Source organism: Pollicipes pollicipes, unplaced genomic scaffold, assembly GCF_011947565.3.
Source record: "Pollicipes pollicipes isolate AB1234 unplaced genomic scaffold, Ppol_2.1 Scaffold_6686;HRSCAF=7923_pilon_pilon_pilon, whole genome shotgun sequence".
NCBI classification, from domain to species: domain Eukaryota; kingdom Metazoa; phylum Arthropoda; class Thecostraca; order Pollicipedomorpha; family Pollicipedidae; genus Pollicipes; species Pollicipes pollicipes.
The window spans coordinates 12,819,057-12,847,038 of NW_023596921.1; the positions used below are offsets into that span (position 1 = coordinate 12,819,057).

General features: G+C 57.5%; 5 protein-coding genes across 5 annotated transcripts; 1 reads left to right on the plus strand and 4 right to left on the minus strand.

Moving 5' to 3' along the window:
- Window positions 1–8: 8 nt before the first annotated feature.
- LOC119107632 (splicing factor, arginine/serine-rich 19) lies at window positions 9–2,145 on the minus strand. The gene is made up of 4 exons (XM_037231141.1): window positions 2,004–2,145; window positions 1,669–1,766; window positions 1,080–1,208; window positions 9–431 (listed from the first exon to the last, which is right to left on the minus strand). Exons 2-4 carry the CDS (start codon window positions 1,684–1,686, stop codon window positions 282–284), a joined length of 297 nt encoding a protein of 98 aa, XP_037087036.1. The 5' UTR covers window positions 1,687–1,766; window positions 2,004–2,145; the 3' UTR covers window positions 9–281.
- A 1,315-nt stretch (window positions 2,146–3,460) lies between these two features.
- On the minus strand, window positions 3,461–5,623 carry LOC119107926 (pre-mRNA-splicing factor CWC22 homolog; the record flags this gene model as incomplete). The annotated part of the gene is made up of 3 exons (XM_037231519.1): window positions 3,964–5,623; window positions 3,578–3,654; window positions 3,461–3,517 (listed from the first exon to the last, which is right to left on the minus strand). Coding segments are annotated over exons 1-3 (1,512 nt in total), but the record flags the coding sequence as incomplete, so codon positions are not given.
- A 727-nt stretch (window positions 5,624–6,350) lies between these two features.
- LOC119107928 (PHD and RING finger domain-containing protein 1-like) lies at window positions 6,351–11,615 on the minus strand. Its single transcript, XM_037231520.1, has 10 exons — window positions 11,541–11,615; window positions 10,117–10,223; window positions 9,513–9,718; window positions 8,992–9,138; window positions 8,640–8,807; window positions 8,089–8,280; window positions 7,597–7,788; window positions 7,140–7,229; window positions 6,674–6,916; window positions 6,351–6,359 (listed from the first exon to the last, which is right to left on the minus strand). Exons 2-10 carry the CDS (start codon window positions 10,217–10,219, stop codon window positions 6,351–6,353), a joined length of 1,350 nt encoding a protein of 449 aa, XP_037087415.1. The 5' UTR covers window positions 10,220–10,223; window positions 11,541–11,615.
- Window positions 11,616–12,073: 458 nt separating this feature from the next.
- LOC119107772 (phosphopantothenoylcysteine decarboxylase) lies at window positions 12,074–14,328 on the plus strand. The gene is made up of 2 exons (XM_037231321.1): window positions 12,074–12,114; window positions 13,113–14,328. The coding sequence occupies exon 2, from the start codon at window positions 13,173–13,175 to the stop codon at window positions 13,797–13,799; it is 627 nt and encodes a 208-aa protein (XP_037087216.1). The 5' UTR covers window positions 12,074–12,114; window positions 13,113–13,172; the 3' UTR covers window positions 13,800–14,328.
- A 511-nt stretch (window positions 14,329–14,839) lies between these two features.
- On the minus strand, window positions 14,840–27,762 carry LOC119107929 (inhibitor of nuclear factor kappa-B kinase subunit epsilon). Its single transcript, XM_037231521.1, has 17 exons — window positions 27,639–27,762; window positions 25,355–25,562; window positions 24,630–24,770; window positions 24,249–24,378; window positions 23,224–23,405; window positions 22,806–22,992; window positions 22,435–22,516; window positions 21,807–21,986; window positions 21,078–21,283; window positions 19,188–19,338; window positions 18,888–18,933; window positions 18,717–18,812; window positions 18,190–18,394; window positions 16,942–17,083; window positions 16,103–16,319; window positions 15,481–15,562; window positions 14,840–14,886 (listed from the first exon to the last, which is right to left on the minus strand). Exons 2-17 carry the CDS (start codon window positions 25,448–25,450, stop codon window positions 14,840–14,842), a joined length of 2,190 nt encoding a protein of 729 aa, XP_037087416.1. The 5' UTR covers window positions 25,451–25,562; window positions 27,639–27,762.
- Between the last annotated feature and the right edge of the window lie 220 nt (window positions 27,763–27,982).

Genomic DNA, 27,982 nt, shown 5'->3' on the forward strand with positions numbered 1-27,982 from the left:
ACGAATTGTTTCAAATACTGACTATATTTCTCAGTTGTATGTGCAAAAGCACGGTGACAGCGTCTGCGTCCTACCACAAGCAGATGGCCACCCGCGGCCGGGCGGCCAATGAAATAATCAAATCATAGCTAATGACTTCATGGACAAGGATGAAACACGTGACCCAATGTGGGCTCTCGGCGCACCGACCGTTCAGTGCACAGGGCTGCAACACGTCCAGCAGCAGCTCAGCGATGCGTCCTAAACATTCACAATTGCAAACGTTTTACTGAGGCCCATCGTCACATTTTTGTTTTGACGGAGGAACCCGGCTTCGACGTTCCCCGCGTCAAACTCGCCTTCTTGTTGGAGTATTTGAACTTCGTCACATACCCGATCACGAGGGATTGTATCTTCTGAGCGTTGATTTCCCCGGATTTGCTGTGACATATCTGTAGCAGATCATGCCAATGTTAGAATTCTGACATGGGATTCAGATGCTTTGCCAACTTAAAGTTAGGGGACCCACCGATGCTCTGGTGGTCCAACATGGTGCTGAACTGGCGGGCGAAGGGGGGGGGGGCAAAACAATCACTCAGGCGTTTATCACGTGAACAACGGTTGTCGCTGCCAAGGGGACGGGCACGGAGGCTCTTCCCCTTAGTGCCGTTGACCCTGATGGTAGTGGGAATAATCATCCACGCGCACGCGCCGGATCCTTGGGCCCTTACAGCCAATCCCAGAGCCAGCATCGTGGTCACGTGCCAAGTGTGTGTATCCACACGTTTCACATTCAATGCCGACGTCCACATTTACATAATGGGTTCGTGCATTCACACGGCCAGTTGTTCCCACAACCCCCGTAGTAGATACCTTTTCAACACGCGTAGACACTACACTCAGCGATGAAACGATCACTGCCATTCATGAATAAACTATCCGAGAGGGTCAGTTTCCGTCGGGCACCGGGTCAAGGATAGCTGTCGACGGAGGGCGGCGGGTCCGAATACAGTCAGAGCGCCCGGCTAGTCCGTCCAGCTCAGGTTCAAGGCCCCCGGCCGGGCCGACGCGGCTGCCCGCCCGCCGGCGGCCTCGCTCACCTTGGTCACCGATTTGCCCAGGATCTCCTTGTACTGGTCTTTGGTGATGGAGCGCTTGTGGTAGTAAGGCTTCAGCACCATCTTCACCTCCTCCACCACCCGCTCCTGGCGATTCAACTTCTTTAGGAACTGAAATGAGTCCTGGGGCGTCACAGAGCGGCAAATGTCATGCTGCTCTCAATATGCAGCGCATCAGCGGAAATGCGTAACTTTTCCTTCCGCTATCTGCGGTGTAGGACAATCGTTGATTTTCGGTAGAAGATTGCAAAGAGAAAGGCGATGGTAGAAAAGCGTTGTACGCGCAGATGTCCCTGATCATTATTTGCTTGGGAAGACAAACAGCACGGTAGCATACACGTGGAAGACGAAATATAACTAATGAAGTTCTGGCTTGTGCTTCGGGCCATCTGCAAACCTGCGTCGCCCACACCACGCCGAATAAGTACACTTCCACACCCGAGCTGCACACGAGGGGGCTCGTTCGTACGCGCCGTCGTCCCCACGCCCTCGCCCCAGGCGTTGCGTCTGCCTGCACGCCGCAGCACCGGCGGCGGAGCTCTGGCGCTGCACTCTGCCGCCGCCGGCTCACCTTCTCTTTGACCAGCATCTCGACCGCCGAGCTGGGCACGTCGTCCACCACCTCCAGCGTGGCGTTGGTCAGACTGGCCGAGGAGAGCGTCTTGTCGGCTGCCGGGCGGCGGCGGCGCACGTGTCAGAGGTCACCGGCGGCCGGTTCAGTGGTGGTACCCCAGGCGCCATGCGAGCTCCGTTCAAAGCCTCGGCATACGACTTCGGCCAGCGGCCGAATGCCGCGACGCCGACAGCCGCAACCGGCGCACGAAATGCCAAGCCACCGTGTTTCTCCTGATATGAACACGTGAAGACCACACTCGCCACTTGGTACCGACACGTACTAACACGTACCTCGTTTGACGTGCTTCTTGATCTGGCGCGCCTGCCTCTGGCTGGCGGTGCCGCCGCCCCTGCTGGCTATGCGCGTCGGCTCGGAGCCGAAGAGCTCATCAAAGCGCGACTGCAGCTCCGGTGGCGATGCGGCGGCGGCGGCGGCGGCGGCGGCAGTGGAGGCGGCGGCGGCTGAGGCGGCAGGCGCGGACAAGGCGGCCTGCGCCGGGGCGGCCGGCGGCCGCGGCGGCTCGAACAGGTCGTCGCCGTCGTCCGGGTCGGGCGAGCGCGGCGACTCGGGCGAGCCGGGCGAGTCGAGGTCCATGTCGACCGGCGGCGGGGCGGCCGGGCTGGGCGCGGCCGGCGCCGGCGCCGGCACCGGTGCCGCCCGCGCCACGTCCGACACGGCCGCGGCCAGGCTGGCCAGCCCCGTCAGCAGACTCTGTACGCACGGACATGGGCCCCGATCAACAGGCTGAGCTGACATGCGGGTCCCTCTCACAGGAGTGCACGCACCAAGTCCTCTCACTCACACTCTGCACGCTCGGCGCCCTCAGGCATGGCATGGCGGTCCCGTCTGCAAAATGGCAGGACAGGTACCGCCCCAGTCAACAAACACGGCACGGACAGAGGCCAGTCGGCCGACTGCACGGACACAGCCCTGCTGCTAGTTGTGAGAACAAACGAGGCTCAGAAGGCAAGGCAGACACCGCTCCGACAGCGTCCCGTCAGAGAACGCAGAGGTCACGATCGCGCACACAACACTTCACAACATTTGCGCAGGCAGGAGCGGCCAACATCAGCGGACCCTGCGGGCATGGTTCTACAAACAAACAGGTCAGGCCCAGGCGCCAACAGACACATCCGGCTCTGCACGAGTAAGCACGCAAGAACGGTACGAACAAAACAGCTCAAAGCTTAACTGCACGGATGCAAAGTACGCCAGAGCGATGATAAATACGTCTCCATTATGATGCATACAATATCGCAACCAAAATGCGAAACAATAATATTCTTCCTCATGGCATAACACACAAACAGCGAAACATAAAGTGGTAATCGATACCCCGGATTTCGCACGTCCACACGTCGACAGGCACACCAGCACACGGCACGCACTCGTAGCCGACAGCAAGGAGTGTGTGTGTGTGGGGGGGGGGGGGGGCATCACATCACAGCTGAGGCATCGACAACCTCACTGACCAGACTAATGGTGGGTTGGGCTGACGGCGCCTTGGTCGGACTGACGGACGGCGCGCGGCGCGGCGCGGCGGCCAGCGCCGCCTGCTCCTCCGTCGCTCGTTCCGACGATAGCGGCGGGTGGCGAGCCGCTGGCGCTGGCCGAGCCCGAGTGGGTCGGCTCGAACGGGTCGTACCGCTCGACGGCGCTACCGTCAGCCGGCGCCGGCCCGGGCGGTGTGCATGGCCCGCGCCCCGCCGCCGGCGCCGGCGCCGCCTCGGCCGCCCGCTCCGGCGGCGTCTGCGGACCGCGCGGTTGCCGGCGGCGACGGAGGCGGCGGCGCCGCAGCATCCGCCGCTGCCGCTGCCGCTGCCACCGCCGCCGCCGCCGCCGCCGGAGATGCAGCGCCAGACACCCGCTCTTGCTTCGGCTCGACGGGCGGCAGCGGCGGCGTTTCGCCGTCGCCGTCCGAGTCGGTGATGACGATTGCCTCTTCGCGCGGCGGCGTCAGCTCCACCACGTCGTCGCCGTCACTCTCGACCGGCGCCGGCGCCGGCGAGCTGCGCCAGTCCGAGCGCGACCACGAGCGCGAGCGCGAGCGCGACCAGGAGCGCCGCGGCCGCGCCGGCAAGCGGCCCAGGCCCCTGCGCCGCCGCGCTGGCGACTGCGAGCGGCTCCGGCTGCGCGAGCGACGGGCGGAGCGGGGCCGCGGCGAGCGCCGGCCGCTCCGGGAGCTCCGGCTCCGCCGCGGCGAGCCGGTCCGGGAGGCCTCCCGGCGCCAGCTGCCGGCGCGGCGCTCGCGGCTGCGGCGGCGCCGAGACTCGCCCCGCGACGGACTGCGCGCGGCAGGTGACCGACGCCGTCCTCTGGCCGACGTTGGCCTCGTGGCGTCTTCTGAACGTTCGCGCGCGGGAGACGCCTCCCTCGAGCGGCGTCTTTTATTGGCAGCTTTATCGTTTGAGCTTGTAACGTCCATGTCCTTTGAGACTTTGCGAGCCGGCAATCCATTATCAACGCGGGCTTTAACTGATTTTGATGGTGGCGATGCGTCACGTTTCTTTAAACTCTTCCTGTCTGTGTCGGACGAGCTGTCCCGGTTCCGTGCCTTCTGCCGCCTTCTATCTCTGTCCGACGAACTCTCCATTCTACATATCTTCTTTTTCGTTCCTTCTTCGTCGGATGAGCTCTCTCTACCACCTCTCTTCTCGGTCTTTCTAAATTTGTCGGGTAGACTGTCTTGACCTCTTTTCCTCCTGTCCTCTCTGTCACTATCGGACGAGCTGTCCCGACAAACCCTCTTTTTGCTTCGATTTCTGTCGGATGAGCTCCCTCGACCTATTATCCTCTTGCTCTTCCTCTCCTTTTCGATAGAGCCGTCTCGATCCCGTTTCTTCCTGTTCCTTTTATCTTTATCGGAAGAGCTGTCTCGACCACCTTTCTTTCTGTTCTTTTTACCTCTGTCGGGCGAGCTATCCCTAGCTGCTTTCTTCCTACCCTTCCTACTTTTCTCGGACGAGTCTTCAAGGTCTTTCTTCTTTTTCGTTTTCGCCTCCTTATCAGACGAGCCACCCCGATCCCTCCACTTCCTCACGTTGCCATCGGAGTCCGAGGAGTCGCTCCGCGTGGATTTTCCTTTCTTGACTTTTTTCGGCGGGGGCGACGGTGCGCGCGCCTTCCTGTGGGCGTCGTCGGAGCGCCTGCCGGCCGACAGGCCGGAAGGGTCGCGCGGTGAGTGGGAGCGCCGGGACCGGCTGGCGTCGCGGCTACGGTCCGCCGAGCGTCGCCGACCGGCGCGGACCGAGCGCCGCGAGCGCCGGCCAGTCGAGCTGGCCGAGCTAGACGACCTGGAGGAGGAGCTGGAGGAGCGGGTGCGCCTGCTGGGCGAGCCACGACGCTTTGTCTTGTTCTTTCGGCTCTGATGGTCCCGCACAGCCGTTCGCACATCGCCGTGTTCCTTCGATTCGATGTTCTTATTCTTTCCATCCTCGGAATAGGAAACGTCCTTTGACCTGCCGTTCTTCGCGCTATCCTCTTCCTCGTTACGTGTCTTGTGCTTACTCTTCCAGTCGCACAAATCGTCCTTTGCATTTTCGTTTTTACCCTGAGTTTCGTCACTGCTCACAGCATCAATCCTACCTGACGTGCTGCTGCGGTAGTTTCTGTCACGACCGCTCTTCATCGGCTTTTTCCAGCTGCTGCCATTACGTCCAGATTCGTCGTTATCGGTGACCGCTTTTTCATCTGACGTTGAATCGATCACCTTCCAGAGGGGGCGATCGTCACTGTTCGCCGACACCCGTGCCAGCCCGCATTCATCACGGCCTGGTGAACCCCGCTCACTGCTGCCCTTCGGAATCTCCGCGCGCGAGGAATCACTGCCGACCCCCGTCCGTGGCGTCCGCTCGTCGGGCACCGGCCGGTCCGAGCGGGCAGTGGCCGCGCCCCCTGCCGTCGACCCGGCGGCGGGCGAGCCCAGCCGGCCTCGGCCCGGCTCTGGCGACCCGAAAATGGCCTCAATGTCACGCTCCACACGGCCACTGTCCGGCTCCGGCGGTCCGAACATGTCCACCAGACCGCGCTCCACCGCCCGCAGCGGGCTGGCGGTCGGGCGCGGCGCCGGCGCCGGCGTCGCCGCCGCGGCCGTCACGTCGCCGGCCGGCATTAACGGGATGGAGATAGGCGGCATGAGCCGGCGCCGCCCACTAGCCGCCGGCTTGGAGAGCGCCGCCAGCGCCACCAGATGGCGCCGCTCCGGCGCCGGCGCGGCGATGGGCGGCGCCGCCGGCAGTGTCGGCCCGCTGCCGGGCCGCGGCTCGGGCGGCGACGCCGCCGGCCGGTCGTCGATCTCCAGGGACGCGTCCGACGAGGCGTCGCTGGCGGCCGAGCGCGCGGCCGGCGCTGGGGGTCGGCCGGGCAATGCCGCCGGTCCGGCCGCCGGCCACTCGCCGGCGCTGTCGCACTCGTCCGAGTCGGCCGGCGGGGCCACCCCCGGCAGCTCAATGTCGCTGTAAAGGTCCGTCTCGTCCTCCTTGGCCGCCTTCTGGGCGCCCGGCCGAAGCCGCGCGTCGGCTCCGCACGGCTGGCTGATCACGGGCGCGGCAGGGCCGGCGCCGTCCGCCGGCGAGCCGCTGCCGCTGCCGCTCGAAGAGTGCCGGAGGTAGCTGGCGTAGGCCTCGGCGCCGCGCGGATCACTCTCGCTCGCGGCCGGCGAACGGGCGGAAGGTGACCCGTTGCCACCGCCGGCCGGGACCGCGGCGCCGGAGGTCGGGTCGCCGCCCGCCAGGCCGCCGCCGGCCGTCCAGCCGGTGACGGGCGGCGGCTGCGGCGGCGGCGCGGACGTGGCGGTCGCGCCGCCCTGCGGCCGGCCGGGGGCGGACCGCACCAGCAGCCGGCCGTCCCGTTCGATGGCCACGTCAGCGCCGCGCGCGTGCAGCAGCGACTGAGACGCCAGGATCGAGTGCAGCACGTCGCCGCCGACCGGACGGGCGGCTGGCGGCGGGCAGGGCGGCACTGTCGGCCGCGCCCGACGCTTCAGCCGCGCCACGATTTCGGCGCGCGAGAGCGGCCGCCGCCGCGCCGCCGCCGTTGTCGAGCCCCGCTCGTCAGAGTCGCTGGCGCCGCTCAGGTGGAGCAGGTCGTCACGCCGTCCGAACAGGTGCAGAGTGGGTAGGCCGTCCCCGTACCGCGGGCCGCCGGCGCCGGCGCCCGGACCGCCCCGCTCCGCTCGACCGGCGCGCATCACAGGTGGCGCCATCTGCCCGCACGACCACAAACGTCGTCACACAAGGCACCAACACAGCCAACCTGTAGCCAGCGATTGTGCTACTTGGGTGGCTGAACCCACGTGACTGTGTTAAAGTCAAGCGGGATCTAGCACGGCAAAAATTCGACACGTCCAGGCACCAACAACACAAAAATCGAAACGCTTCCACCGCATGACATTTCGAGCAGTTGAGGTATAGACGGTCGTCACGCACCTGGCCGGGCTTCATGCGCCGGATGGCCAGCAGGCGGCGCAGGCTCTCACGCGTGCGCTCGTACGGGTCGGGCTCGGCCGGGGCGCGCCTCTGTCGACGCAGAGACCAGCGCACCGGTTAGTGGCACGGTGCGGCCGACAGCAGGCCACGCGCGACCGGCGTCACGTTCGCCAGGGGTGCTGGTGGTTCACGGGGTGGACCGGTCTCATCTCGATAGAGAAAGGGGAAACGGGAAGTCGAGGTATGGCAACACGTCCCCGGTTCGCATGTTACATGTCAAATAGCGATGCCCACATAACTATGGTAAAGCAGCTTACAGTAACGTGTCGCCAAATTGTGTTGCTGTTACCAGCAGAAAGACAATTGCTTTATGCCCCCTTCCTCCCCTCACTCTGGTACCAATTCATTCCGTTAAGCTGCAAGCAGCGTGCTTCTGCAGCCCTATGATTTCTCTCACCGCTTTTGTCTTTTTCCGACCAGCTTTCTTTTTCTTGCGGCGCGTTTTGGTCTTGCCCCGACCGCGGGTGGACTTAGAGCGTGAAACCTTTTTCTTCGTCTTCCTCTTCCGCTTGGTGGCGGCGGCCCGGGGTGCCGTGGAGCCGCTCCGGCCGCGGCCCCGGCCGCTGGAGGTGGACGGCAGACCGCTCCCCTAAGATGGCACGCCAGGTCAGCCGGACCGCCCTTACACCCGCCGCGCTCTCACCACCACCGCACGGCCGGAGACACTAGGTGAACACCACCCTTGATGAAAATCCATCCGTCGTCCCGTGGTAAAGCACGCGTCACACAGACAACACTTCATGATGTCAACATATAACACAAGCTCATGCAAGCAGAATACATCGTACAAAATAGCAAAGCACGCTGTACTAGTGGCACAAAGAAGTCTAAGCCTGTAGAGCAGAACAGTGGTACAGAGGTGGCCCCGACCGCAGCGCGCCCTACGTACGGCAGAGGCAGTGGTGGTGGCGGTGGCGCCTCGGCTGCGCGGCAGGCGGGAGGCGATCCGCTCGCTGAGCCTGGTGCGAGCCACCGGCCGGACCGAGCGGAGCAGGCGGGGGCCGGCCCGCAGCAGAGGGAGCTCAGAGTCATAGTCCGGGTCATCCAGTAGGTCCAGCACCTCCTCCTGGGTCACACCCACCTGCAGATACATTGGCATGCTAACACATGTAGTAGGCCTGCAGCTCTTCATGGGTCGCACCGCACTAGCAGAACTACCGGACATCCTGACCTCTCGGGCTACAGTCCCCGCCCATGGACAGGGATATGACAATTAGCACACTTGCTCGGGTGGTGCGTTCTCCTGCTGCCTAAAGTCCTGAACATCCCAAATCAGTGCCAGGCCGGGTCAGGACCAGACAATTGTCGGGCCGGCACCGTGCTACATCGGGACAGGACCATGCCTGGCCGGGACCGGGACTGTACCGAGTCGGGACCGGGACCGTGCCAGGTCGCGGCAGGGACCGCGTCTGGCCGGACCGCAGGCCAGCAGCCACTGACCTCTGCGGCCAGCAGGCGCGGGTCGGCCCGGAGCGGGGCGCACTCGGGGCAGAACCACTCGTCGACCGGCACGGCGTCCAGCGGCGGCTCCAGACAGTCCAGGTGGTAGCCGGCGTCGCAGCCGTCGCACAGCAGCAGCCGGTCCTCCCGATCGCAGCGGCCGCACACCTGACGCGGGCCGACGGTCAGTCCGACGGCCGGGGGTGACTGCGACGTCACGGTAGAGGCGCCGCCGGTCACGTGGCGCCTCTGTGGTATCAGTGACATCCCTCCGCCGTGTACTGACCCGCCATAGTATGTAACGAGTTTGCTGCAGAGCAGAGCCGTCTTATTTGAGACGTCCGGCGAGTACCTCGCAATAGACAGGATCGTCCTCCTGTGCCTCCTCCAGCATGTCCCGCTTGTCGACGGTCACCTGGCGCACGATCTTGCCGCCCGGCGTCTTGCGGACCAGCACCAGCGAGAACGGCTGCCGGTCCACTGGGCACGTGTTCACGTTCTGAAAGATAACCACGCCATCCATGTCACACGTGTGATCGCGAACGCCCGACGAGATTCTTGCCGTAACTGATACCGATCTCGGTGTTCTTATTTTTGTCACTTACAGATATATCTAACCAACAATCAGTTCCACACATATTATTGCAAGTCATAAATATGGATAGGTGGGGGTGCTCATGCTCCCTCCAAAATGGTGTGTATCATGCTCATACATGGACACATCATGCATGCACTAATGTTCAGTAAATGCGGACAATTTTCGCCACACTTGTAAAATTCAATATCTTATTTTAACTAGTAAACTGACTAATGAGCTAAGCTGTCAAAACACATCCAAAAATGTTATGCTGGAGGACAAATTTTTCGCCATGCCTTGGCCCACTCCAGGATGTGATCCAGACAGAAGTTGTGGTCGCAAGACTCTGGGTTGCCAACTTCCTGCCCCCTGAAGCGCGAGAGGCAGATGGGGCAGACATCGGCGGTGCCAGCGCTGCCCGACGAGCTGTCCGAGCCGGCGTCGCTACCGCTGCCCGAGCTCTCATTGCCGCTCTCTTCCCCGCCGTCATCACTCTCTGAGGCTGCAGAGTGGACACATGTGGGTTTACTGCTCACATAAAGTCACAAGTCACAGACCATTTCACCTCTGGCACATGACTGTTGATGATGGTGATTACAACTGATACCAACAGTCATATATGGTGCATGGGTGTCAATGTGCACACACACATGAAACAAATGAAATGGCAACAGTGAAATGTGGTATGACTATAAACCATATTCTGGTTGAGCAAGTGCCCTATTTTCCACCCAAAAAAAAAGAATCCTGTGCTCACTGAAATCACAAGCTACTGCTGAGCAGAACATGTGGTTGTAACACTCTAAGTGTCTTCATTTATCCACCATTACATAAGTGTTGTAAAATAAGAATATAGTCCTCATTAGCCTTTCAAAATATTTTCAGCATGATGTGACATACCATCACTGCCAGATTCTTCAGATTCATTGTCTGAAGATTCAATCACATTGTTTAAATTCTTTTGCACTCCTCCCACACCAGAGTCAGACCCTTCATCTGCCATTTTCCTGAAAAAAAATAGGTCTTCTTAGGGATGATCTGTGAATAGGTGATAATGTTACATACAGATGTGATGTGAAACAGGATACCATTACTTCATCTCTTTATGCTAGATCTTGTGTGTAAAGCTTACAGGCTGAAATGAATCATTAATACAACAAATTATGGGAGGCCCATGGTGCCAGTTAAATATCAACCATAATTTGTGGGCTAATTGCATTATATACACATAATTAATAGTATATCAATGATCAACAATAGTATATCAACAATCAACATGATGTAACTAGCAGAACATTAACTGCCCATTCCAATGGTCCTATATGCTGAACTTTCCCTTCCTTCCCTGTAATGGGAGGGGATCCAAAGCTCAGCAAACACCTATCAAGCAATCAAAGGAGCTGTGTGCTCACATCAGAAATATTGGCCATAGAGGAAGGAGGAAAAGCTGGGCCCTATGACCCAGGCCTTTGGGCCTGGTTAAAGGGCATGGAGACATGTTTGGACTGTGGACAAGTCTGAGATATTATATTCATTTGAGCCTCCTTCTCTGTGCAAACTGGCCTGCAGCACTCAGGATGTGTTTACAGTGAGCTTAATAATAATGAGCTTATGCCGTCAATGTTACTCATAATATCATACTCTATACCTTCTTATATCTTTTAACATTCACCTGAACCCAGAAGACAGGTTTTAAGTGATGCTACACAGGAACTTTGCTGGGTGCACATCTCTTTATGGTCACTTCATCAACAGTACCAGAGAGACATCCACAATGAACAAGTCAATTCATAATTGGGTCAATTTGCAAGCCCAGGATCAATATGAGGTAAAGAAAATGTGTACTATATTAAAACAACATGATTAGCAATTACCATTCTTAGGAACACATACTGTGTGTGAACACAACTGCTAGTGTCCCATATGTATAGTCATTGTCACAAAATTTACAAAAACCTGAACAGAAAACTTGTCATACCACATGCATCCTATAGAGATTCTACATAACATCATGCAGCACAGAACATCATTGGCCTGCTGCCAACACATGCTAGGATAGATGGCACTCCTGGTTGCATGATGACAAAATTTAATATGTTTAGTAGCCCATCTACAAGATCACCAACAACAATTTTGTAGGCCCAAATTCATTTACAACAGACACAATTGTGAACCACCAGACTTTCTCCTGAACAGACCCTTTGATACAGTAATGGCGCAGCAACGAAGGGGCAAAACACCGGCGAATTCTACAGGGAAAAGGCAGCAAAAAAGTATTAACGTCGGAACATAAGTAACATTATTGTCTTCATTTCAGGGCATACCTAGCAACTAATGCTACTCTCTACTATCATCAGCATCCACAAACGCCCGGATATTACTTGCCAGCCCAATCGCCCCTCACCACCCTCCACTTTCGTCTAAGATTAATCTCAGGTACAAATGAGATAAAATTAGCGGTCAGCTGCTGTTGGTACTTGGGTGCCATCAGCGCTAGTTTTTGTCCACATTTTTAACAGCAATCAGAAGTTTAAAGTGAGCAAAAAATCAAAGATACAAGCCAAAAATATGTATTTTAAATCTAACCAAAACTCAATCAGTAGATATAAGCGTAAGAAAATATAAGTGTTTCTCGCAGTAAAGGGCTTAGTAAAGCTTCACTTAATAGTGTTAGCTCGACAGTTGATTCACTAGTGTTTCTAAACCGCTTTTTAAAGTTTTTTTTCAAAGTTTTTTGTTTTATGCTTTATGACACCACTTCCGTGATAAATAAAAAAATCACACCTTAAAATAAACACGCAACAGCTGACTGCGGCACCTAATAACGGCGGCGGTTGGTATCAGTGGGATCAGTCTCGTGAATAGACTGAGGTGGGGGTTGCGCAAGGCGGCGTCAAGGTACTAGAAATGCGATTTTAGGTTTCGACCCTGTCTAGTAATCATTTGTGTCTTGCGGGCCGTGTTCCCCTGCTTGCTCCGTTGTTTATGCGTGTAAACTTTTGCATGTGTTGTGGCTTGTAAAAGCATGCAAAAAATTATGGAACTTCTCTATTGTGTGAACCATGGTAGTACACTAGCGGGACACTGTATGCCATACTTAAGGTCAGCCCATTTTTCTTGACATAAGCTTGTCACTTTGGGTGCACAAAATGGCCTAGGACAAAAGATAAGCTAAAGGATTGAGTGTAAGATAAAAGATATTTAATTGAGAAAAGATAGAAGATAAATAAGCATGTCGTGATAGAATCGTCACATGCCTCCCCACAAATACGGTATAAATGTTTGAGCTGCATTTGTGGTAGCAATCTTGCTGCCAAATCTTCATTTGAGTCTCAGATATTTGTTGGTTGTTCCTTGATTCTGTCCAGTCATGTTAATTTGTTATGTTGTGCACACAAATTATTTTGGTGAGTCATTTACTTTAATTTTGGTCTGGCAGATTTTTATTTTGAAAAAAATGGCAAGTTAGTTGTTTCAAGCCAAGATTACGCTGGATGATTTGGTTTAACAGGGCACAGTAGTTACGAGTTTCCCAGTTTGCATCAAACAACAGAATGGCTGAGCTAAGCCATGCTGAGCATTCTGACAAGAATTTCATGGCTGTTTCAGCATGGGATCTATGAACTTTCAAAGCAAGTTTCAGGTGGCACCACCAGACAAAGGCAGCTTTCCCTTAGACCATGAGGGTGAATGTAAGAGGTTCATGCTGAAGTATATGGTCTGTCTGGGCCGAAACGACAATGACAACACACGCTGCCGTGTGGAGGCCAAGGACTACCTGGGCTGCCGCATGGACCATGATCTGATGGCCCGCGAGAGCTGGCAGAAACTGGGCTTCGCGGATCTGCAGAACAAAAGTGATGGCAGCAAAGAGTAGTTGTGTTTTTCATTTCTAGGCGTGCTTCAGCTGTCTGGTCGGAGCTGTGGTAACCCCACCTGGTCTGTTGGGTGGGGCAATGGCCGGCGCCGAGTCGGAATCTGCCGCCGGAGACTGGCATGTGTTGCTCTGCTGCACGGGCAGCGTGGCCTCGCTCAAGGTGCCGGAGCTGGCGCGGCGCCTGCAGGCCGGCCCAGCCGACGGCGGACGGGCCGTGCACCTGCGTGTGGTCAGCACCGAGCACGCGCGCCACTTCTTCTCTCCGTCCGAGCTGCCGAACGGCGTGGCGCACCTGAGTGACGCCGACGAGTGGGCCGCCTGGCGTGCGCGCGGCGACCCTGTGCTGCACATTGCGCTGCGTGAGTGGGCCGACCTGCTGCTGGTGGCGCCGCTCAGTGCCAACACGCTGGCCAAGCTGGCGCACGGATTGGCCGACGGCCTGGTGGCCTGCGTGGCGCGCGCCTGGCCCCTCGGCCGCCGGCCGGCGCTCGTCTGCCCGGCCATGAATACCGAGATGTGGCTGCACCCGGCCACGGCGCCGCAGCTGGCCACGCTCGCCGGCTGGGGCTACACGGTGGCGCCGCCTGTCGAGAAGACGCTCATCTGCGGCGAGACGGGCGTCGGCGCCATGGCGCACCTCGAGGACATCTGCAGTCGTGCGTTCGAGCTGCTCAGGGAGCGCGACCAGCGACCGGGCGGTCTATAACGGACCGAGGGTACGTGCGTAGGGAGGGTGCGCCGGCACGGCACCGGTGGTGGACGGCAGTCACCGCTACGGCAGCGGCGGGCAGCCCGCGGCCACGGCGCCGTTGCACCATGGGCGACTGTGCTGTGTGGTGCTGTACGCGACCACTCCCAGTGATAGTGCTGCCATCGCCGCCGGTGCGGTGTGCTCGAAGAACCATTTAGCTGCATGCCACAGGTTGAATGTGCAATTGGTTTGGGTCCAGCATGATTATTACTCCAGCCTTTGAGTGACTACGGGCGTGTGAATCACGAACGGTTTGAGGAAGCCGGTTTGTGAGGTTAGGCAGGCTGGCAGTGGTCTGTTAGTCTCGTTATGAGTTCGATCTGGCGAACAGACGACTGGCTGGTGTGATATACAGGGTTGAGAGGGTCGTTGCGTTTGTGGTGCAGTTTCACCAGGTGATGTCGGTGTTTAGTGGACGTGATTCATTGCGCCGCCCAGCACCCTGGTTCAGCCGTCCAACGGATGCTCCACGCTTGGTGCTGCATTATTGTCTGGTTCGATAATATCTACTTTGGAAATGCACACACATCGAACTCTTTGCGATCTTTGGTATTGTATAATGTGCAATGCATATAACAAATGCATACTTATTAAAACAATCAAACATCACATCGCACGGGCACCGGAGTAATTGCTCAATCATTCACAAACTCTTAACACGTCTGATCAGCGACCGCCACAAGAGCACAGGTACATGGTGAAGAATGGACGCCATATCCTCCGATGCGGGACAGGACGCCGTGAGAAAATAGATACCAAAGCATCCCAGGAAAAGACGTCACCGCAAATAGAGCATCCTCTTTCGGACCAGAGAGCTCCGGTCCGATTCCCGCGCGGGACGGCCGCGAACAGAGCAATTCCGGTCAGGTTCCCGCGCGGGACAACAGCGAACACAGCAGCTCCGGTTTCGATTCCCGCGCGGAAGAGCAGTTGACAGAGCAGCTCCGGTCAGGTTCCCGCGCGGGACGGCCGCGACCATCGATGGCGGTCCAAGCCTAGGGAATGTGGCCAACACAGTACACCAGCCGGCGCCGGCCCTTGCCTGCAAACGAAGCCGGCGACCCGGCCGCACGGCCACGCAGATGTAAGAGTCCTGGGAAATCTAGACGCTACGGCAGCCAATAACTCCGAGACGGCTAAGCGCGAGAGGTACGTGGGGAGTAGTCCAACGCGCAAACACCTCTAAATCGTTGCCACGGTGGCGGATGATCGCCGATGCGGGAGGTCGAGTTGCTGATGAATCTGATCGGACCGCAGATGAGTCGGAGTGACACAATGGACCGGATGCGCACCAGCAGCGCTCTCTTCCCCCGGCGGTGAAGATAACGCTGAATCTCGCAAATCTCCAACGAACACTTGGCATCGAAGGCACCGGACCAGCGAAGCATTATAAAAATAACACGCGACCCGACGTGCACGCCGCTCAGGCTGGGACACGCGGGATCTGGTGTATCACCGCGGACACGAGGTTGGTCAGACCACACCCTGTCCCGCGGCAGTCCCAGGCGCTGCCGGCGCCCGGCGCGCGCTGCCGGTTGTGACCAGCCCGTGCAGAGCACCGGGATCCGGGCGTTGGCTCCCTGCCGTCGTCTCTCCGCCGGATGCAGCAGGTCAGAGCGGGCGTCTCACTGCTCACCGATGACGTCCTGCGGCGGCAGCGATGACTGCACCACCCAGCCGACCAGGTTTTGCAGCTGGCCCACCAGCGTCTCGTTCTCCTGCAGCGCCAGCCAGACGTCGGCCTGCGCCACCTCCAGGTCGCCGAGTCTGCGAGGGGGGGGGGGGCAGACAACGGTCAGGCGGATGAGCTGTTTGCGGAAGGTGGACCGTCTCAGGCACGGAAGCGCGCGCCGACTTGGAACCCACAAAGGTGTCCAAATATCTCGTGGCAGCAAGAGTCGCTGCGCTACCGACAAAAACCATGTTAAATGTATCACAATCAATGTGCTTGGTCAATTGGAACATCAGTAGGGTATTCAATAGCCAGATGCCCGCATTTGTCATTTCCATGACGCAGCGACGGTGGGTGCCTTGCTTAAAGAAGAGAATGACACGGAGAGTAGATAACTGTACAGGCGCCAAATCGGGGAACAGATGGCATCAATGTAGGCACGCACATACGCAATAGGCACGCCAAAGCCACTCGGCTTTGTCGAACACAAAACACCGCGCAAGGGCCGACACCACCCCGTCACCGCCCAGAACACGTGATCGGCGGCGTTCGGTCGGCACGGGCCCGGTGGCCGTCCTGCCCTCACCCGGTTGACGAGGTGGCGGCCGGCCTCCTTCTGCACGTTGCCCGAGCGTCGGACGGAGGCGGGCCGGGCCGGGCCGTCGCCGCTGATGGGCCTCACGCAGTCGGCGTACCGCTGCTGCACCTCGCCCAGCCGCGCCGCCAGCTCGTCCAGCCGGCCCTCCAGCTGCACCAGGTCCGTCGACGCGATCTCCTTCTTGATGTACTTGGTCTGCGCCGTCCTGCGGCCGCCGGCACGCCGTCACACGCCCGCCTGCAGCGCCGAGCCCGGCGTGCGGCCGCGTACGCGGTGACGGTGCACACACAGGCCTTGTGCATGTGCTGCACCGTGTTACGCCGGGTAGTGAGCACGCGTGCAGTGTCAGGCACGCTTCGCACACGCGGAACTTCGATGGGCGTATGCCCGTCACACATGTAAGCGCCACATCACCCTGGGCCGGATCAATACCACATACACACCACGATGGGCTGCGCGCTTATGCCCTTGATCAGAACATGCGTCGCCGAAGGAGAAGTGGAACGGATAGCCGCCTCACACCAGTGACTGATGACAAAATCGACACAGGATGCAGTCCCCCGCCACCAATTATTCAGAACTCGTCAGCTGAAAATTGATCCACATCTCAATAATGCAGCCGAATTATTCAGCGCGTTTCGATTTTCTGGTAGCATCCATGTGCTCTGGCCCTCGCGCATTATCTCGACCATCATCTCCTGCGCCTGCCCGCTTGGCAGGGTGCGAGGGCGGGCTGCTGCGCTGCACGAACAGACCCGGCCCGGGCGGTGGCTGGCGGACCAGCTGGCGGCGCCTGCGGGAGGGCCTGTGCTGCGCGTGTCACTCACTTGTACCAGTCGGAGAGCAGCTCAGCCATGGAGCTGCGGGTGGGCATCACCTCGCCGTCCAGCAGCGCCTGCAGCGACTTGCTCGTACCCATCAGCTTGATCTTCTCCAGGTGGTGGAACTGCTCGTCGTTGTACGTTAGAGCTGAAACAGAACGCTTGGTCAACATGGTGGCTACAGCGGCTCATTGTCAATTACGGTGATTATGCGCTGTCAGCCGTGTCAGGTTAGCGAGGCACCGCATTGGCCAACACAGCTTACTCAGCAGATTTCGCTATGCTGGCAACGGCTCATCGAGTTGAAGAAGGCTTCAAGATGTCAGACATTGCAGTCCAAATGAAACATTATGAGAAATGTAATGGCCGCCAATAGAAGAGACGGACAAAACGCTAGGGCTTTTGAACGATACAGAGGGCCACAGACTGCACGCTATCGCCACAAAAGGCGGCCTCTGTAAGCGACCGGTGAGCTCGGGGATCTATCTTCCCCTCGGGCCATTCTGCGGGGAACCCCAACTGCGGCTGTCCAGTCCGGCTTTTCAGAGCGTCCGCGCTGGACAGACCGCAGTCCGTCCTCAGCCCGTCTGTGCCCCGGAGGCAGGCAGGCGGTCTGACCCCCGTGGTACACTAAGGGGCGCACCAGTGGCCGCACGTTCGCCCAGACACGCGGGCCGTCCCACCCTCGCCCTTCTCCGCAGAGTCGCCGCAACCGGGGTCACAGCACCAGAATGTTGAGTGCTGTTTAACGTTTTGAGACCTTGGTAATATTCATTCAAAGAAGTGGGGATGAATAACAACTTAATCACAGTTTGATGGAAGCTCAGAAAACAGTTGAACCCACATACTACTCATTCCTGATCATCAGCGTGAGTTTTTGGTAAAGCCTAAGTTCACGTTGATGAGTGCCAACATCTTCGCACATCTAGGATTGTGGGTGATGAACACTGCTTTGGGAAGGACCTCCGCACACTGGAAAATACCGGAGTGTGGTGTTGTGTCCTGTGGCACCGGGAATGATTCGCAGCTCCCTGCTGGTTTTAACTAATTATTAGAAACTGAACCTGTTATTCAAATAGGATTTAGCTTTACAAAGGAAAATTCACCTGTGACACACGGACGCGCGCAGGACATCGTACTACGTGTGCGCATATATCTACATTTCCCCTCAACTGATCTTCTCAAGTTCATCTTTTCCCCTCCGCTCTGACCAGCCCCACTCAAGCCCCGATCTCGGGAGGTGGGTCGACTGACCGCGTGCCGTGCGGTCGCGCAGCAGGTGCTGCCAGCTGTCGCGCAGCTTGGCCGTGTAGGTGGCGGCGCGCGCGGCGGCCGTCTTCAGCGCGGGCAGGTGCGCCACGCGGCCGCGCCAGTCCACCAGCAGGCACGTCTCGCTGACGATGCGCCGGTGCAGCTCCGGGATGTTGGTCTCCGAGAGACTGCGCTCCCGCTCCGCCACCTGGCCGAGACAGACACCGGCGCCGGCGCCGCTCAGCACGCGCCCGCGGCGCACCGGCGGCCGGGCCGGCCAGAACGGCTCCACCATGTGCCCGAGAGGGCGCAGACACCGGTAAGGCAGTCTCTCAGATACGGCCGAGGGGTGGCCAGATGGGCAAAACCCACAAATGCATTAAAAATGAGCCTGATCTCCGAAAAAAAAACACTAATACGGGTGCAGAGCCTCTCTCCAGAGCGACGTTAACCTGCGCTCCTGTCCCACATCACATCCCCGCCGGCAGCGCCGCGCGGGGGGACCATCCGCCGGCCGGCCGCCCTCTCACCGTCTTGAGCATCTCCTCGAGGCTCCTGACGGGCTCGGCCAGCTCGGCCAGCGCCTGCGCGGTGGCGCGCTGGGCCGGCTCCAGCTGGCGCAGCAGCGCCGCGCTGGTGCGCTGCGACACGGCCAGCAGCGACCACTGGCGGCCCAGCGTGGCGCTCAGCTGCTGGCTCGCCTCCAGGCTCTCCTTCAGCCGCGTCAGCTCTGTCTTCAGCACCAGGCTGGCGGCCAGACGGCGAGCGCTGGTCAGGCCGACGCACCCACTCCCCGGACGCACGCGGCCGGCCAACGGCAGGGTCGCGTGCGAGTACAGCCAAACGCAACCATCACCGGTGACTGCAACGGAACGCTGTACATTCTGAGCAGTTGGGTTCCCCAAACGATATCTGCTTTAGGTTTGGGCATCGCGCGCAAGAGACCAGTCGGCCTGCGAGCCTCTGACATCAGTGGGCGTGGCCGCCGAGGTCGGACTCACGTGAGCATTCTGACGGCGTGCTCCATCAGCGCGCAGGACATGCTGTACGAGGTGACGCGCCGCTTGAACTCGTAACCCACGCTGCACGCCATCTTGGCCAGGATGGCGTCGTTCTCCACGCTCAGTGTCTGGGGTATCGTCGGGAATTTCGCTGAAAGAAAACAACATTTGCGGTCACTTCCCGTTTAACAAACACGAACCCATGTCTAAGGTGTGCGTGTCTGCATACCAGATCCTTTGTAAGACTTTCATCCTCGCTAAGTTTCTCGTGCCCTGAACCACTAAATGTCAAACATTCGACTCACGAGTACAGGCAGCCTGAGGCCAGCTACGTTTTAGACACTTCAGTAACACGCAGTCCGACAAACACATTCCGGCACGGCCCCCAGACGACAGCGTCCGCGAGGCTCCTGCCCGATCGCAGGCCCGAGCGGCGCTCCCCCAGCCAACCGCCGTCCGCGAGGCTCCTGCCCGATCGCAGGCCCGAGCGGCGCTCCCCCAGCCAACCGCCGTCCGCGAGACTCCTGCCCGATCGCAGGCCAGAGCGGCGCTCCCCCAGCCAACCGCCGTCCGCGAGGCTCCTGCCCGATCGCAGGCCCGAGCGGCGCTCCCCCCAGCCAACCGCCGTCCGCGAGGCTCCTGCCCGATCGCAGGCCCGAGCGGCGCTCCCCCAGCCAACCGCCGTCCGCGAGGCTCCTGCCCGATCGCAGGCCCGAGCGGCGCTCCCCCAGCCAACAGCCGTCCGCGAGGCTCTTGCCCGATCGCAGGCCCGAGCGGCGCTCCCCCAGCCAACCGCCGTCCGCGAGGCTCCTGCCCGATCGCAGGCCCGAGCGGCGCTCCCCCAGCCAACAGCCGTCCGCGAGGCTCTTGCCCGATCGCAGGCCCGAGCGGCGCTCCCCCAGCCAACCGCCGTCCGCGAGGCTCCTGCCCGATCGCAGGCCCGAGCGGCGCTCCCCCAGCCAACCCGTCCGCGAGGCTCCTGCCCGATCGCAGGCCCGAGCGGCGCTCCCCCAGCCAACCGCCGTCCGAGGCTCCTGCCCGATCGCAGGCCCGAGCGGCGCTCCCCCGAGCCAACAGCCGTCCGCGAGGCTCCTGCCCGATCGCGGCCAGAGCGGCGCTCCCCCAGCCAACCGTCCGCGAGGCTCCTGCCCGATCGCAGGCCCGAGCGGCGCTCCCCCAGCCAACCGCCGTCCGCGAGGCTCCTGCCCGATCGCAGGCCCGAGCGGCGCTCCCCCAGCCAACCGCCGTCCGCGAGGCTCCTGCCCGATCGCAGGCCCGAGCGGCGCTCCCCCAGCCAACCGCCGTCCGCGAGGCTCCTGCCCGATCGCAGGCCCGAGCGGCGCTCCCCCCCAACAGCCGTCCGCGAGGCTCTGCCCGATCGCAGGCCCGAGCGGCGCTCCCCCAGCCAACCGCCGTCCGCGAGGCTCCTGCCCGATCGCAGGCCCGAGCGGCGCTCCCCCAGCCAACCGCCGTCCGCGAGGCTCCTGCCCGATCGCAGGCCCGAGCGGCGCTCCCCAGCCAACCGCCGTCCGCGAGGCTCCTGCCCGATCGCAGGCCCGAGCGGCGCTCCCCCAGCCAACCGCCGTCCGCGAGGCTCCTGCCCGATCGCAGGCCCGAGCGGCGCTCCCCCAGCCAACCGCCGTCCGCGAGGCTCCTGCCCGATCGCAGGCCCGAGCGGCGCTCCCCCAGCCAACCGCCGTCCGCGAGGCTCCTGCCCGATCGCAGGCCAGAGCGGCGCTCCCCCAGCCAACCGCCGTCCGCGAGGCTCCTGCCCGATCGCAGGCCAGAGCGGCGCTCCCCCAGCCAACCGCCGTCCGCGAGGCTCCTGCCCGATCGCAGGCCCGAGCGGCGCTCCCCGAGCCAACGCCGCCACCGGCCGCCAACACTCACGCAGCGGCACCACGCGGCACGGCGTGACGTCATTGTTCTCCTTGTCGAACAGCACGAGCGGCTGGTCGGCGGCGATGGCCGGGTACTCCGACACAGGCGTGTCGGTAGCCACCGCCTCCAGCAGCGGCTGGCCGTCCAGCAGCAGGATCTGGCTGGTGGCCGCTATGCTCGTCTGGCTGGCCACCGCCGACTGCAGCGCTTCGTAGCTGTGGTGGCAAAAAAAAAAAACAGCACGTCAGTTCCACCCACGGACGCACACTCCGTCTGGGAAGTTTATTGCATGACCGCAGGTGGTCCACAAATATACACGAATCAAAATCGTGGGCAATACATGCATACAAAACAATCTGCAGAGGGTAATAAGATTATCAGAATGCTTTGGCAGGTATGTGAAGTTCCTCTTTAGAAAGCTTCAAAGCCCATGTCTCATCGATTGGCACAAAATTGTGAGGAACCGCCGGATAAGGGAATGGGGTGGCAGTTAACTTAATGGTGGCTCCACATCTGCAGATAGTGCGCTATGGTACCGCAGACCATGAGCTGAATGCCACCAGACGAACTAGCTCGCTTGATAACATGACCATGTGATGGCTGCAAGGTTAAGGAAGGAGGAACAGCTACCTAGACAGGTCTTATGTTAAACACACAACCCAGACATTTGTGAGCGCAGCTACAGCCACCTGTCAACATAGCAGGCGAGAGCCGGCGTCTCCTCCCCCGCCCACCGACCTGGCGTCCGTCGTCAGGTACAGCCGCAGGTGCTGCAGCTGGTTCACGTGGAACACGGGCACGCAGCGGCGGGACGTCATGGCCGTCACCTCGTTGAAGAAGCGGTCGAAGTTCCACATGACGTGTGGATCCACCTCCAGCAGGCCGGCCAGCAGCGGCGTCACCAGCTCCTTGGCGCCGCTGCCGGGAGGCAGGAGATGTGTCAGCGGGGCGGTCAGAGGTGCCCCGCTCTGGCAGTGGAGGAGGGCAGCCTACCACTGGACGGGACACCCACTCTGACGCCTCTCAGTTCAGTGGAAATTCTTAATGACTTCACACTTTTCACTTTATTTGTTTCGTTGGGTTTAAAAAACTACAAAGCACGAGAAGTTGAATGCTTCGAAGACATTCACTCGGTTAATACACCCAAGAAACGCATTATTATAGATTCTATCAGCTCCGCAGCAGTTTCATTCGCTAGTCAACAATGGAGCAATGATCGACTCTCCCACTTACGCGAGTGCCTGACCTGTACGAGGCCACACCGCGTCCATAGCCGCCAGATCGCCATCTCTCAAGGAGCGGCAGCGACCTCGACCTAAGCGTCGACCGTCACAAGCCTGGTGAGAGAGCGCCGTCCGGTACTCACAGGGACAGCTGACAGGTGTCTGGCAGCTTCTCGCCCCACTCGATTTCACCGCCTTCCGTGGTCTGGATGCCAGAGATGATGCCTGAAGTGCAGCGAAACAGAATATTTTGGTTACTAGTGAAGTCAAACGTAAACTGGGGCGCAGCACACCGTCTGTTTGGCAGAACAGAGCTTATCCTTTCACGGCATGCGCGGAAAAGCAAACAAAATGCTGCGCTTCGACGACCACCTGAAACCACATGGTGGCCTCCCCAACATGGCCTGTTCATTTTAAGTAACAGCGCACCCTTCCATGTCCGGCGACCGCGTTGACGTCCCCTCAACGTCAGCCCTGCTGCAGTGACCGCCGCCCGAAACCCCGCCCGGCTCACCGGGCTTCTTCTTCGTGGTGATGACGTGCATGGTCTCCTTGTTCTTCCTGCCGCCGTACGGCCGGAAGGGCAGCTGTCCTGTGGCCACGTGGAACAGGGTGACGCCGATCGACCACAGGTCGACAGTGGCGCGGAAGGTCTTGCCAGCCGACTTCCTGAGCACGGCGCGCTCGTACATGTCCGGGTGCTGCCGGCAGCGACGTGCCCGTCAGCCGCCACGGCCGCCCGGCAGGTTCCCCTCACACATCCCCACCAACCCGGTCCGGCCTGCACAGGTCAGTCCCTGCTGGGGTCCGGTCCATATCGCTCAGCCACGGCGGCCGCGTCAGCGATGAACGGAGCAAGAGGCCATCGGTGCCGCAGAGCGACAAGAACTGGTCACACGCCCCTCGGCACGCAGTGTCGGGCGACGACTGACCAGGTACTCCTCGGTGCCGTACAGGGACATGAACTGCTGGTCGTCGTCCAGCTCCCGCGCAGCGCCGAAGTCGGTCAGCTTGTAGATGGTGGAGCCGTCCACGTCGATGTACTTCATGATGTTGCCCGGCTTCAGGTCCCGGTGCACCAGGTTCAGGTCGCGCAAGTGCTTCATGCCGTCCGCTGCCCGGCACGCCCTACGTTATGCCTCCTACCACCGCTTCACAGAAAGCACAGCCATGCAGGCATCATCGAACTATGTGCAGAAATAGACTTTGCTATATAAAGCATACAGTCTGTACTGCACGTTTGACTATGTATTCGTCATCAGATCAAGTGCATAACGTTAAATATTTTACACCGTTCACATTTACAGTTAAATGACCACAAAACACGGCATTTAAATCGGCACATTCGCACAAGCGCGATTTTTTCTAGGTTTCAAACAGATCCCAGCATTTCCTACATGTTCTTTGCCTTCTAGGCTACCTAGGGCGAGTCCTTCTCACAGAGCTATTCCGGGCGTGGGAGGCTGAGTAATAAGGTATTGTGGTCTAGATATGGTTCAACAGAAAAAAGAAAACATGGGTTCGGTTCCTAACCCCATCCTATACAGTTTGCAATGGCCAGAGGCCCACAGTTTGTACCAGGTTTGGCTATGCCCATAACAACAGCAGTTTCTTGAGCTCGTGAATAAACCGACAATATAATAACCATAGCCAAGTGTGCAGTTTAACATTGATATTTGACATAAAGGCAGACCCACGCAGGAATTCGGAGCACGACACGGGCCGGTGGCCCAAAACGACGTTCCTCTCACTGACCAGGCATGACCAGGCATGACAGTGCAATGTATGAAAACAATGGTCCACACAGCTCAAGAATATTGCAGGCTTATTGTTTTCACCTTCAGTACAACCCACTTGGCAATGGCAACAAGCCTTCAGCTGAAATGATCCAATCCCACCATACTGGAATATGCAATAGCGCGGCCAAACATCGCTATGGTAGTCCTGTGACACTCACAAAGATGTCTCAGGACCAAGAAGAACTCCTTCTCATCCAGCCCGTATGCGTTCTCCGGGTCGTCCAGCATGTTGAACAGGCTGCCACCAGTGCACAACTCCATCACGATCACCTTCCCGCGGCCCTCTTGCTGAAAATGCGGTGCATACCGTCATTACAGGCCATACTGGACATGGTTTTAATGAAGAAGCTCCATCCATTGCAGTGGTGAAAGTCGTGATTGTATACTATCATTGCACAGATGACACGTGAACTATGTACAAAAATGGCCAAATATCCTTGGAGGCACAGAGAATGAGTCACTGCATTCTCAGACAATCCCAAACACCAGTCAGCTAAGACCACTGACAATTCCAGCAGCTAGTCCTCGGCTTGACGCACCTCCTCCTCTATCGCCAGAAGTTTGACGATGTTCTTGTGGTTGACCTTCTTCAGCACGTCGAACTCGCGCATCTGCACCTCGTGAGGTCGCATGTGGCTCAGCTGATTGAAGGTCTTCACGGCTACCGGCTCGCCATTTTGCTGGTATGAAATCATATAGCGAAATGGTTACATTGCATGCAATAAGAGGCTCAAAATGCATTGCCTCCTTCCACAACTTAGCCCTCCCACATTCATGACACCAAATACGGCAACATCGGTTTTGATTTCAACTCCAAGGCAACCATGAAAGAGGTTGTTAGGGCTGTTGTTTGGGGTCATTTGTGAGATGTTTAAACAAAATATGCAAATACCTATAGATTGGGGTCATTCATTCCATGTTAAAAAATGTGTGCATGCCTATAGGTTGGGTCATTTATGTGCAAAACCGTGCAACTGGCAATATTTACCAAAAAACATACTGATATAGTTTTCTGCAATGTTTTGGACTGGATATTGGTACAGAATGTACAATAATCAAACTATTGCCCTTGTCATCCAAATGTCACAAATGCCTTTGGCAAGGATGATAACCAAAGCAATTATTTTATCTGTGTATACCCTGATGATGTGATGAAGCTTGCATGTCTATGTCATAATATGAAGTGGTTGGCACCAGTTCACGCATCCAAACTAAATATGAAAACGTTCACGCGTCACTGGAAAACTGCACTCTGGTCACTCACCTTGTTGACTCCTTGGAAGACAGCACCGGTGGCACCTTTGCCGAGCACACTGGTGGTGCACCAGACGTAGTTGGTCGATCCCCGCAGGAAGGTCATGGCTGCAGGCTCTTCAGCCGACCGAGGTCGGCCTGCGTCGCTGGTCACAGGTCAGCGGGGACGGCGAGGTGGATCTGTCGAAGCTGACCTCTACAGCCGATCAGGCCGCCCTCTGAAACCAGTGGACAAGATGCCGTACTGCAAAAGGACATTCCAGCCAACACTGTATGACTGACTGATTGATGGTACACATCAATCAATGGACCATTGTGTTGATTTGTGTAGCATGGGTGTCAGCAGAAGCAATGTGGGCATGGAGTAACAATCAACCCATTCATAGGAGCATGGCATGGCCAGTTCACAAATCATAAGCTCACACCATTTTGCATTTGAAAATATTTGGTCTTACCTTATGAATGGATGGATATCTGGAACAAGAGCTAATGCTTACCAATGCTTGTTGCGGAGCCCCTGACCCATACTATCTAGTCATTGAAATTCCAGGTATTTTAGAACAGAAGAATTTGGTGGCAAAAGTGTTATGCCTCTCAGTGCTTGGTGCAAGCCTGTCCTGCCCTCTGACACCACATGGTCTTTAGCATGATGCCCCATCAGTCAAGGGCAAACAGTGAGCACCTAAAGCAACTTGAACCCACCCTGCAGTGTGTGGTTGGATTGATAGGTAAGTACTCTAACCAACTAAGCTACCAGGACAGGCAAAGATGGGACAATGCAGAGGGACTAAGATTTAAATTTCACAGGTTTGATGGACTACTCAAACATATTCTGATCTAGTATGATATGAGGCCTAAAACAGTTTGTGGGCTGAGATTTTTAAACAAAAATGCCAGCTGCTTGCCTTGTGAGGAAGCAAACTTTGAGTCAGCAGCACAAAATGATTATGTTATGAAGCAATTATACTATCTTTTTGTTCTACAATTGTCAAAAACATTTTGTATGAATATTTGAACACATCTATGACCATTTTTGAGGGGCAGCTGCAGTTGCAGTTGTTTGTTAACTAATGCAGGCATGGACAAGGATTGGCCTGTGCATGCTCAGCGACAAGCATTTTGCCCCTTTTATGAAGCTGCTTGGTTGAACAAATGTTCTGGTGGTTGATCTGCCTTAACTACCAATTTGCCATATCTCTCCATAAGAAATACAAACAAAAATTGAGCAATCTTAGCATGCTAAGGCTTAAAATAAAGAATGGATGGGAAACACTAGGACAGCCCTCAGCTAATACATAGCACAATACAAACATTAGAAAATGGAATACACTTTTTCCCCCCATCAGCTGAAGTAAGATTATTATAACACATGTATGTTAACTCTTTTTGCTCAAGTTTCACCTCCTTGAAAACACCACTCAAATGAGCAATGAACATAGTTTATGTCACTGTCATCTATGACCATCCCAATATGTCATTAGCATTTGTACTGTCTAAAATTCTGCACTGAATATCCCGTAAGCACCATAATGACCATTGTTATCATTATGAATAGGTAGTTTTCGGGAACAAAATACCTGGTCCATAAAACATGGAGATACTGAAAAGATCTCTTTGAGGGCAAGAATGGGGTACACTGTGACAGCTTCTTAAATATGGAGCAAAAATTCCTTAAATGGGCAGCATCTGCTCCAATCATTATCATTCAGGTCATCCTGATGAAAACATTGACTATAGAACTAATCTGCTTCCACCCCACATCCAATCCAAAAAGTCTTTAGCCTGAAATTCCCTGACAATACCACAATGTTTTGACATATCAGCTCTCTAGGCAGTCAGCTTGATGACAACCATGCACAAACCTCCACAGTGCCAGGATTTTCAATGTAAATGCCCAAAAATTGCTGCTTTGAGATGTTGCTAGGCCAGACAAGTTCAGCACAAGTGGATTCACAGGCACATTCCACATGGGCAAACCACTGCCCCATCTGGACCATCACACAGACTTCCCGAAACATCCTTTCAGTCTGCCACAGTTTAAAGATGACCACTATGATAGCACTGAGATAGCCATAAATATAACATACTTTTTGCCATAAAGAGTGGGATGTGCAATGTGCAAATCGCAACATGTCAAATGACCTTCTGTTCTTAAAGTCAATGCTGGAAAATGGCATTTCCCATGCAACCAATCCTGATGCAGGAACAAAAAGATATGTCTGCTTTAAGTCTTCATTGATGCCGACATGCCCCATGAACAAGCGTGCACAAACAGTACGATCAGGAAAGATTACCTTGGCCCGTAAATGGCACCAATATCCTTGAATAACGAGCCACTTCAAATTGTCCAGCCCTGCTTTCGCAGCTGGAGAATACGGAGGGCCAAGGCCATTGAACAGAGGAGTGCGTGTAATCACCTTGAGCTGCTGGGTTGTTTCCCGTGTGTTTTCTTCGGGCACAAATTGTCTGTCAATATGGCGCATTCGGAATCATGATAGCGGCTTCCATATAACGTCACAGCATACCGTTGAAACTATTTAGTACCAACACTTTCTAAGAGGGTACTGGCGTTCAATAACGATTGGTACAGCTGAGATACGTGCCGATGTTAGTCTGGTGACAAAGCACGTATGAGCCG

Excerpts from the sequence above, each read along its gene's own strand:
- LOC119107929 (XM_037231521.1), bottom strand. The coding sequence starts at position 25,450 with ATGACCTTCCTGCGGGGATCGACCAACTACGTCTGGTGCACCACCAGT. Across the intron at positions 24,771-25,354 it reads TCTTCCAAGGAGTCAACAAG|CAAAATGGCGAGCCGGTAGC; the intron begins GTGAGTGACCAG and ends ATTTCATACCAG. Across the intron at positions 17,084-18,189 it reads GCGCGACCGCACGGCACGCG|CTCTAACGTACAACGACGAG; the intron begins GTCAGTCGACCC and ends GTTCTGTTTCAG.
- LOC119107772 (XM_037231321.1), top strand. The coding sequence starts at position 13,173 with ATGGCCGGCGCCGAGTCGGAATCTGCCGCCGGAGACTGGCATGTGTTG.
- LOC119107928 (XM_037231520.1), bottom strand. The coding sequence starts at position 10,219 with ATGGCAGATGAAGGGTCTGACTCTGGTGTGGGAGGAGTGCAAAAGAAT. Across the intron at positions 8,281-8,639 it reads CGCGCCTGCTGGCCGCAGAG|GTGGGTGTGACCCAGGAGGA; the intron begins GTCAGTGGCTGC and ends ATGTATCTGCAG. Across the intron at positions 7,230-7,596 it reads GTCGGAAAAAGACAAAAGCG|AGGCGCGCCCCGGCCGAGCC; the intron begins GTGAGAGAAATC and ends CTGCGTCGACAG.
- LOC119107632 (XM_037231141.1), bottom strand. Across the intron at positions 432-1,079 it reads TGGGCAAATCGGTGACCAAG|ATATGTCACAGCAAATCCGG; the intron begins GTGAGCGAGGCC and ends GATCTGCTACAG.